The following is a 10,806-nucleotide window of genomic DNA, read 5'->3' as shown; positions in this document are numbered from 1 at the left end:
TTTATGGGGCTGTGTTTTTTTTTTCTTCCTCTCTCTCTCTCTCTCTCTCTCTCTCTCTCTCTCTCTCTCTCTCTCTGGTCAAATATAGATCATTTGCCATCTTGGGACTGGAGAGATGGCTCAACAGTTAAGAGCACTGGCTGCTCTTGCAGAGAACCCGAGTTCGGTTTCCCAGTACCCATATGGTGACTAACAACCATCCATAACTCCAGTTCCAGGGGATCTGATGCCCTCTTCTGGCCTCTGTGGGTATTTCACACACAAGGTGCACTTATACACATGCAGGCAAAACATTCATACACGTAAAATAAAAATAAATCAAAACAATTAATTTATCATCTTAATTATTTTTCAGTGTGTAGCTCAGCAGCATGAAGCACATACAGTGTTGTGCAGCAAAACTTTCTAGAAACCCAGTCTCCTCCACACACTAACTCCCTACAACCTCAAGTTCCCCCATGCTGCCTTCTGTCTCTCTGAATCTGACTGCTTTAAGGACTGCATGCAGGTGGAATCACAAAGCATTTGATCTTTGTAATGGACTTATTGTCTTTAAGTTTTATCCACATGATACATGGCTCAGAGTTTCCTTCTTCTTTAAGGCCAAGTAATATTCCATTGTGCACATTGGGTCACACATTGGTCCTTGGGGACACTGGGTTGTTTCTGAGCACTGACTTGTGAAACATGCTGCCGTAAACATGTGTGCAACGATACCAGTGTCTCTGAGATCCTGCTTTTGGTTCTTTGGATCTAGAAACAGAATTATTGGATCACATGGTAATTTTATTTTCACTGTTAGAGGAATGGGGGTGAATTTCAGTTTTATCTGCATCTTATAAATGAGACCAGTGAGGTCTCAGAGAGGTTAATACTGTTTCCTAAAGTTGCACAGCTGGTAGCTAGTAGAGCCAAGATTCAAATCCATGCCATCCAATACAAAATTGGCTAATGGTGACCCCCTGTGGAGTATCTTGAGAGTTAGACTTGAGCTTCCAAAATACCTAGTCAGGGAAGTTGCTATGGGAGATAAGCTATGCCCCTCATTCAAGGACCAGTGAGCAGACAAGGGATCCCTGAAGCTCAAGGTAGCCCAGGCAGCTGTGGCCACTTACTGTGGTGAAGGAGTTGTACAGGTAATAGATGGCCCAGGAGATGATGACGATGTAGTAGATGTTTAGCCAGAAGGATAACACGGCTGCTGCGAGACCCACGCCTGGGGTGGAACACACAGAGGACCCCATTATTCTTGCTCAGAGGTGGACTCTTTCCAAGAACCTCAGGGAAGACCCCTCCACACATTCAGCTCCTGCACTCACCCTTGAACATGGGGGCCAGCTTCCACACACCCAGGCCCCCAATGGAGGTGTACTGGCCCAGAGAACACTCCAGAAGGAAGAGCGGGACCCCCGCAAAGATGAGCGTCAGGAAGTACGGAATCAGGAAGGCCCCTGGGGGAGACACATGCATGGCTCCACAGGTTTCCACCACCGGTCCCTTACTCCCAGCAGCACCCAGAGCCAAATGGAAGCCCAAAGGCATCCTCTGTTCAAATGCACACCCCACTCTGTACAGAACTAAGACAGGAACATCTGATACCAGGACAACTGTCCTTGGGGACTCTTGATACAAAGACAAATGGCAAGAAGTGGGGCCTGTTCCCAAAGACTCTCTTCTCCCATAAGATGGCCCTAGAAGATACCAAGACCTGGTTGCCACTTGCCACCTACCACCGCCATTTTTCCCACAGAGGTATGGGAACCGCCACACGTTGCCCAGGCCAATGGCATAGCCCACACAGGACATGAGGAAGTCGAAGCGGCCCTTCCATGTGTCCCGGTCAGGGAGGTCCCCAGCCTTCTTCTGTACCTTCACCACCAGGGTTTTGGGCTTGTCGCTGGCCACAGGGGCCTCGCTGACCTCAGTGGAGATCTGCCCATCAGCCACCTTGCTGCTCTCAGTTGCCATGTCTCGGAGCTGGAGCTTGGCTGTAGGGGTCCTGACAGGTTGGTGTGTGATGTCAGCTCCAGTCCACGTGGACAGCAGCTTTACGGCAGGAGGTCACACTAGGAGGACAGGGTGGGTTACATACAACGATATGGAGGACCCTGGAGGTGCCTTGTCCCCAACACTACAGTAACAAACTAATCCCCAACAGCAGGAAAAGACTCTTAAACTCCTTCTACCCCCAGGCTCCACTCCATGGTTTGAAAGACAGAGAGGGTGGATGATGGGTCCCTGCTGCCCCAAGCCTTGCTCCAATTCTGAGATCTGGGTCACAAACCTGCCTTATGTGTCCTGCTCTGAAGAGAGATGCAGGGTTACCAAGTTTCCAAAATGAAATAGGAACTTAATGGTAAGATGCTTGCTTTACCTCCAAGAACACAATTAGGACATTTGTCCTCCTCTTAGGGCCATGATAAGGCCAACCACGGAGGAGTCAAACAGGGAGGTATCCTGGCTGCAGGTGGTGGTGGACACAGTGGAGTCTCAGAGTTAAGGAGCTCTGCTCACCATTCACCTTACCACTTTTAAGCTGTGTGATGTTGGCTGTTTCAATCTCTCTGTGCCCTACTCTATCTTTTAAAACAAAGACAATAACACGCAATCAGTTTTTAAAGGCCCCAAGTCTTTAAGAAAATGTCAGAGAAGCCAGATGTGGTGGTGTACTCCTGTAATCCCAGCATTTAAAAGGCTGAGGAGGGAGGATCATGAGTTTGAGCTGAGACCAGCCTGGGTTATACAGCAAGATGGTCAGAAAAAGGAGAGGGGTGGATAAAGAAAAGAAAAAGATTTCTGTTTGCAATCTAACCCTGTCCTTTGCTGAGGGAAGGGCCATGACTGGCATAGCCTCTGCCTGTCCTTGGTCACCCTAAGATGGCCGACTGACACCCCAGTTAAAGAGACAGTGTGGGATGGAGAACAGGCCATAAAACTGGCCTCAGACCAGTCCTCAGTTCAAGTTTTTCTTTTACCAGCTAAGTACTAGTACTTAATATTACTTTTATGTACCTGTGTGTGTACATGCTCATGTGAATGCAGGTGCACATGTGTGCACATATGTGTGGAGGCCAGAGATCAATCCTGGGTATTGTTCCTCAAGGACATTCAGGATGTTGCTGTTTTTTGTTTTTGTTTTTTGAGCTAGTGTCATTCACTGGCCTGGACACAGGCCACTCTACTGCTCTCAGCCTTATTTCCCGAAGACACAGTTTCTCTTTGAACCTGGATCTCATGGCTTTTCGGCTATTCAGGCAGCCAGCAAGCTCCAGCAGTCCTTTTGTCTCCACCACTGCTATGCTGGGGTTACAGGCTCATGTGCCCATGCCTGGCTTTTGACTGAGTACTGAGGATTGAACTCATGTTGGTACCCCAAGTACTTTACTGACTCAGTCATTGTCCCAGGCCTGGGAGAACTACTCCTAATCACTCTGAACCTCAGTTTTCCTATCTATTCAATGGGGCCAATCTTCTCTGGCTTGGCAAGTTGTGGCAAAGTCAGCTAAAGGGTCTAAGTATGATTCACCATACCCAGCTGCTCGCCTTACCTGATGGGTCTTTGTAGTGGGTCAGTTCCAGAAGGCTCCCTGGAGCCTGCAGGGAATGAAGAAGAGGAGGGAGGTGAATGGGCAGTCTAGGCCAGGCAGGGCTGGGGTAGCAGTGGACAGCAGGCACAGGAAGCAGCGCGGGTGGAGGGCCCAGGCTGTGCGTGTGACTGCAGAGTGTCCCCAGCCAGGGTGATTGACAGCAGTGAGTTTATGCTGCAAGGTGCTGGCCCATGGATGCTGGAGACATGCAGGAGGGCTGTGTTGGGACAGCTGTGGGGATGGGCAGGGGCAATTTAAGGAAGATGTTCCATAATTTTATCAAAGGGAAAAGAAGAGTCAGGGGTAGTGGGGGCAGTGCTCAGGGCTCCTCTGGGACGCAGAGAACTTGCTTGATATTTTGTCTTCTTTCTTTTTTTTAATAAACAAAATTAAAGTTTATTCTAGCTGATATTTTTCTTCATCTTCTACCCAAACTTGAAGAAATATTATAGAAGATCATGTCAAAACATGAGTAAAGTCGGAGTCCTGTGTTTTACAGAGTGAGGAAGGAAGAGTTTGAAACAGCTTTTTTCCACAGAAGAAGAGTCCTGTGTTTTATAGAGTGAAGAAGGCAGAGTTGGAAACAGTCTTTAAAGGTGATCTCATTGAAATTTCTACCTCCATATCTGTTCATTAAAAACAAAGAAACCCCACCCTGGAAGGATATACCAAAACATCTCAACAGGGATTCATGTATGAATGGCTTTTCTTTTCTTCTTTGGGCTTAAATTTTTTCTAGAATGTTCTATTGAAGTTGTTTAATAAAATGACACAAAATAAACTTATGGGACCCTCAGAACAAACTGGAACACATGAAGGAAAGTGGGGCTCTGTGGCTTCCACATGAGAGATGAGCAAAAGCCATGTGCAGCAGGCACTGTCCCATCCCTGGGTAGCCTGGGGCCTGGGCTCTGCCCAGGTTACCCCATGTGCACAGCCTCCAGCCCCTTGCATGCAGCCTGTTACCCAATGCCACTGCCTCCTCCTCCCACAAGAAGGCTTCATAGCCATCCTCCTCAGGGCAGCCGGCTCAGTTTGAGCTCCTCCACAGTGGCGGGTTAGTCCTGGATGCCTGTCTCCATCCTGTCTGGGCCTGACCACACCAGGGAGAACTGTGGCCTGCGGTAGGGACAGTCTTCACCTTCCAGGACGGAGACAGCTGGAGGCCACAGGTGAGGTCTGTCCCAGAGTCAGGATATGCAGACAGCAGCCTTGGAACTGGATGGGCAAGTGTGCTCCCTTCTCTCCTGACAGCAACGTCTTCAACTATCTCACCATCTACCCCTGTGAGCGCCAGCTGCCATAGTTACTCAAAATGATCTAATCAGCTCAGACCAGGGTTGACCACCTAACCCAGGCTGGCCATTCAGACTCCTTCTCTGGGATTTTGGCAAAAGGAAAGAGTGACTTGGGGGTTCCTGGGCATGACAGAGAGAGCTGGCCACTGAGAGGGAGAGGGTATCTAGGAGGCATCTTAGCTTGTACTTCCAGGCCTTAAGTTCAGCTACTCCACACTAGGATACCACAAAACAACCCTGCTACAGTTTAAATGTGACATCTGTTAGATGGTCAGGTCATAAGGGCTCTGGTCCCATTGATGGATCAGTGTCACTGTTGCTGGAGTGGGATTTTACAAAAGTGAGTTCTGCCTTCTCTCACCGTCTCTCCTGCCATGCTCAGGGAGTTGCAACAAGGCCATTCCACCTCCTACATCCTTCTGTCTCCAGGACCAAAGCTGTCAGGCCACTGTTAGTACCCACCACCAGCCTGTGACAGCAGCAGTGATGGGCGAAGGCGGGCCCCTGGTCATGTGTCACTCTAAGATTCCTTCATGCTGCCCCTTGAGTCCCCAGAAGTGCTGTCCTTGAGTCCTCAAGTCCAGCCCAGGAGTACCAGGGCAGGTTGCTTAGAGCCACATAGCCATGTGTGGTGATTTTATTTCTATGTCTGAGCATCAGTGAAGGAAGCCAGGGTGAGAGAACTGATGCCCAAGGAAGATTCTGGATGCAGCAGGCTCTTTGACTTACCCAGCACTGGAGTCACCTCAGGGCCAAGTCAGACCTTAGCTTCCTCCAGCGCCTACTGAAGGTTGAGTTGCCTCACCTCTCTGCTCTATATCCAGATAATGGGGGGATGAGAACAGGGCCATGCACACAGGTATGCATCGTCACCCTTGCACTGGATGTCTGGGGCTCAAGAAATCTCAGACACTACCATGACTTTCACCATTTGCATCTGAACCAATGATTCCCACCCAGTGCTCCTGGCCATGCCCCTGTGGGAATGTACCAGTGCTGTACATGGATGGGGCCTGATACTCTGGTCCCTTAGAGTTTCAACCTTTCATAAACCCAAGCATCATCTTGTCAGTCCCCATGGGGAGCACAGCTATAAGCATGCCGTCTGTTTGCTGTAGGTCTTTACAATCAGTTCAATCACCCCTATCAGAAGTCAAGAGAGGAGTGCTGTACCCTGGGCAAGGCACGTGGGGACTGGTTGAGGGATAATAAAGTGACCTAATAAGCACTATAGAAGAATCACTCAGGGGCTCCTGGGTCAGGGGATGGAGTTAATGAAAGAGATTGGAGGCAGGAAGGTGGTGTCCCAATGATGGCCCTCAGTGTGACTCTGTGACTAAAGCCATTGATAAAAACGGGGCTAAAGCAAAAAGAAGGCTGCTGGATCCCTCAGTGAGGATACACTGTAGGGACAAGAAAACGAGGAGTTGGAAGTCCTAGATCCTCAATAGCAAACGGGCCAAAATTAGGCTTTGACTCCTTTTATTTGGCCAGAAGAACAAAATTCAGTTTGAATTAGAAGTCAGAAATGTGATACTCTGGGATACAGTATTTCAAACTCGGGGGAAAAAGCAAGTGCAAAGTCCCTGAGGCAGAAGGAGCTCCTGGTGTTTGAAAGACACCAAAGAGGCTAAGCAAGAAACAGATCCAGATAGAGGGGCAAAAGGGGCCATATCACACAGGGCCTCAGAGGCCTGGGTGAGCAGTTCAGATTTTTTTTATCCTAAATGTGCAGGCAATCTGACTTGGACTTATGAATCTTTGCCTATGGCAAAAGGATTCTGAGGGTCAGGAGTGGAGCCAGAGAGCCTCCTTGGAGCATGGAGACTTGCACTTGGCTGCCAGGGCACTGGAGCCCCACAGTGGAGCTGGGGCTGCAGGCCTTGCTGGTGGGCAGTCCAGTGCTGGACCAGTGACAGGCTGTGAGGGAGAGGAGTGAAGGGAAGAGACCTGAGACAGTCTCTGTCTGTCTTGTGGCTTCGTGGGTCAGGGAACAGGCCGAGGCCCCGAGGCTGAAAGGCCAGGGCCTGAAAGTCAGGAGTGCCAGTGTCCCAGCATGTAGTGGGGAGGTGGAGCAACAGGCCTGGGCTGAGCCCCCTCCCTTCTCCCCCTCCTCCTAGGCTGAGCCTACTGCTTAGTTTTGCACCCTCCCATTTGCTCAGTAATTACTAGAACAGCAGCAGCTTGCAGCAAGCTGTAATCGCCCCACTTGCTTTTATTTCATTTGGAACTGTGATGGTTCAAGAAAGAAATTAATATTGGGTTTGGCTTTGTGCCAAGAGGAAACAATGCATTTTATTCTGATTGAGAAGAAAATGCTAGGCCTGCCCTTGGGACATCTGCTGTGTACCCAGACCCATGTGGCTCCTTTCACGGGAGAAATGCTGCATATATTGGGCACCTACTGTGTTCCAGGCACATCCTAGGAACTTTATCTGCCCGGCTTCATTGCACCTCTGTAAGCTGAGGGCTACTGCACTCCCAGGACAGAGAAGGAAACTGAGACCTGCCAGCCTGGGGCTGTAGTCAAGGAGTCTCAGAGGACCTGGTGGTGCTGGGCTTTTCAATGTAGAGTGTGGTTCTGTTAGCAACAGCATCTACTGGGATGAGATGGCATGATCTTGATGTAAGGGACCTCGGAGGTGGGACTAGCTTCTGATCTGATCCCTATGGGTGCTCAGGGAGGATATTTGGCTTGGGCAGGTCTCATGCTTCGGGAACATGGTAAGAAGTGAATCAGGCACGCAGGATGTACCAGTAAAGAACTCCAGCTACCACTCAAAAAGAACAGACACACAGCACTCTGTGATGAAAACCTGGGCCAGCTAGTAGCAGAAGGAAGCCCAAGGGAAGAAGGCAAGCTAAAGGTGGAATCCTGGAGATCACAAAGGTGTTTGTGGAAAAAGGAAGTTTCAGGTAAGACCAACTGGTGAGTCCAGCCAGACCTCTAGACCAGACCCCATTCTTGGACCTTCAGCCCACATGTAAGGACCCAGGAAGCCACTTTCCTAGTCCAGGCTAGTTCCAGGTCATACTCACACACTTGCATCAGCACTATATATATGTAAGGCCGAGAGAAGTTTGGTACCCACTCAAGGTCACAGTGCTAAGAGTGACCTGATCTTTCCAGACCCCCAGCTCTCTACATACTCATTCAAGAGCTGAAGCAAGAGACCCTGAATCTTGGTGCAAGCCCTTTGGCTATCTCAATCTACCCAGAGGTCATTGGCAGCCCAGCTGCCAGTTCTTACTAGCATATACTAGATACCATCTCTGCCCAGCATCCCACTGGGACTTTGTGGTGAGTTGCTTCTTTTCTCTGAGCTCAACAGACACCACCTCACACAGCTCTGGGTTTCTAGCACCACACCTGGCTCAGGAAGAGTGAGATATATTGAAACTAGATGCCCAATAGTCCTATTTTGCAGATTATGGCACTGAAGCTCAGAGAGGTCAAGCAACCTGCCTCAGGTCACCCAGCACTTGACCCAGGCCCTTGGAATCAGAGCTGGGCCTGCTGGCTTTCTAAGCTGTGTGTCCTGGGTAAACTCTCTGAGGCTTTAGCTTCCCTGGCCCCAGAGTCTGTCACAGTTGGCAGGGCCATGGTGAGAGAGTTGGGGCTGCTGTAAGATGAGATTGCCTGACCTCCTGACATAGGAGGAAACTGAGGCTGGCCCATCCTGGTTCTTCTCCTTTTGAATTTTTGGGGGTGCCTCCATGGCCACAGTAGAGAAGTGTCTGAAGGAACCCCAACACCCTGTATGAGAACATCATGAAGTTTACAACCACCAGAAGCTTCATAATCCCATTGAAGGGTCAAGTCCCCAGGAGAGCCCATGTCCACCTTCCCTGCAGCTGGAGGTGGTGGATACCTCCCCAACTTCCCATTAGCAATGGGAAAAGCAAGAGAAGATATTGGGGGGCTAGGAGGGAGGGCTTTGGCACTGGGGCTGCCCTGAATAACTGCAGTCAAGCTATTAGCAACAATCCCATTTCACGAAAGGATAAACTGAGGCCTGGAGACATGGAGAGACAAAGAAGTGACTTGCCAAGGTCTCTCTGCCAGGACCTGGGGTGCCAAGATTTGAATGAGGTCTCTGGGCTAACTGCCTTACTTTGCTGGCTCTAATGGGGTGCCTACAGAGCCCCAACCCCACATTTGATGTGTGGCCAGTCCCCAGCAAGCAGCTTCTTCTAGGATACACCCCTAAGGGCCCGGCCTGTTGCTCATCTAGGGAACCTGAGAGGCTGCAGACTCTAGGGCCTCAGAGTCTATCTCCAAAAAACTCCCTTCACCCTGTAGCTGTGCTGGACAAGCTACAAAGGAGTCCTGGAACCACTGCAAGACCACCTGAAAGTCTGGCAAGCATCCCTCATTGAACTGAGGCTGGGTGTGAATAAGAGTCTCTGGAGGCAGCACTCACCTTCTAGAGACCCTGGTTCTCAGAAAACTGCAGGCATGACCTTGTCAATCATGGGGGAATCAACTGGGAGGAGGAAGGACAGGTATCTTGAGACTCTGGAGTCCATAGAAGGGAGTCCACTTCCCATACCTCACTAGCTGTGTGGCCTTATGCCAGTGCCTTGCCTTCTCTGAGCCTTTTTTCCTTCTGTGTGCAAGCAGAGGAGGACTTGCTTCCCATCCCCTCTTTGGGTAATCACATCCTCGGTCTCCCTCTCGCTATCGGCCTCCTGCCAGCACCTGTTCTGACTGATGCCTAATTATCTACAGTGTCTGCTGGCACACCTCATTTTGTTGTGGCAATTTTCAGTCTAATTTGCCCAGCATCCAAACAGCTAGGTCCAAGGCTGTGTGCTGAGTGCTGAGATTCGAGCTGGAGTCTGAAGCTTCTTCCAGAGTTCCCAGGCCATCTAGGAGATTGGTACAAATGGACCAGCACTGTGGAAATTCTTCCCAGTCATGGCTAGGAACTGTACAGGGCCTTGTGTGCAGGAGGAGTGATGCATGTATCCTGTAGGTAAGAATGCAGACCCAGCCTACTGAAGTTTCCTGAGTGTTTACTGTTTCGTACGTCTCATGAACAATGCCATTTTTACCTCACTATATGCCCATTGCCTGGAGACAGAAACTGAGGCTCAGGTAAGAAAAGCAATCTTCCAAAGTCCCAAATCCAGGGTGACAACTGAGGGGAGGGGGGCATCCAGCTCAGTTCTATTCCTAAGTCCAGGTCCCTAAGCATGGTTCCCTGCTGGGAACACAGGACACCAGCACACAGGAGAGATTGGTGTCAATTCCCAGCCCCTGTGAGGGAGGTGCCAGTTCTGCACAGACAGGACTTAGTGTGCCCTGCAGTACCCCAAACAGTGCTGTACACATGTGTGCTCTTCCAATCTACTCTTAAGGCCCAAGGACCGTGTATGTCTCTGAAGCAGGGTTGTATGGGCAGGTGCTTAACAGGGGCTCCCAGGAAACAAAACAGAAAGCAGGATGGTGACAGCTGCTGATATCCCTGGTGTAAACACTCCCACTGGGGCTCCTTGGAGGAACTGATAACAGGCAGCAGGGCTGCAAGGCAATGCAGGTCCCCAGCCAGGGTTCCAGCTCCGACTCAGGTTCAGCACACCATTCAGATGCGGTCTCTTGTGCAGGTAGGCACGCTCTTCACCTAGTGAGCTCATGCTGGAGCCCTCTGATTCTTTCTATAAGGAAAGCCCTGGACCACACCCCCTCAATGGCTGTAAGCATGAGCTGCAGCTCCAAGGGTGCCACTTCTGCTGTACCCCTACCCCAGCAACAGTACCCTGGATCCAACAGAGGATAGGAAGGCATCAGGGATGTGTGTGGAGGAAGGAAGGGAGAAGGGACAGGAGGGTGAGAAGGAGACACCGGAGGAGGAGGGAGGGGAGAGGAGAGGAGAGGAGAGGAGAGGAGAGAGAGAGAGAGAGAGAGAGAGAGAGAG

At 50.3% G+C, this 10,806-nt stretch overlaps 1 protein-coding gene across 1 annotated transcript in view; it reads right to left on the bottom strand.

The window, feature by feature from the left end:
* Slc6a1 (solute carrier family 6 member 1) overlaps positions 1-10,806 on the bottom strand; it is a 36,588-nt gene that overhangs the window by 14,604 nt on the left and 11,178 nt on the right. The window contains exons 2-5 of the mRNA XM_008854893.1: positions 3,549-3,594; positions 1,731-2,066; positions 1,320-1,451; positions 1,116-1,216 (exon numbers count right to left, since the gene is read on the bottom strand). Coding sequence (XP_008853115.1) covers positions 1,116-1,216; positions 1,320-1,451; positions 1,731-1,968 — 471 coding nt within the window. The 5' untranslated portion in view covers positions 1,969-2,066; positions 3,549-3,594. The remainder of the gene's footprint in view (positions 1-1,115; positions 1,217-1,319; positions 1,452-1,730; positions 2,067-3,548; positions 3,595-10,806) is intronic.

This window comes from Nannospalax galili, unplaced genomic scaffold, assembly GCF_000622305.1.
Source record: "Nannospalax galili isolate Female #2095 unplaced genomic scaffold, S.galili_v1.0 scaffold406, whole genome shotgun sequence".
NCBI lineage: Eukaryota > Metazoa > Chordata > Mammalia > Rodentia > Spalacidae > Nannospalax > Nannospalax galili.
Note: the sequence above shows the minus strand (reverse complement) of the source record. Positions and strands in the feature narration are given on the sequence as shown.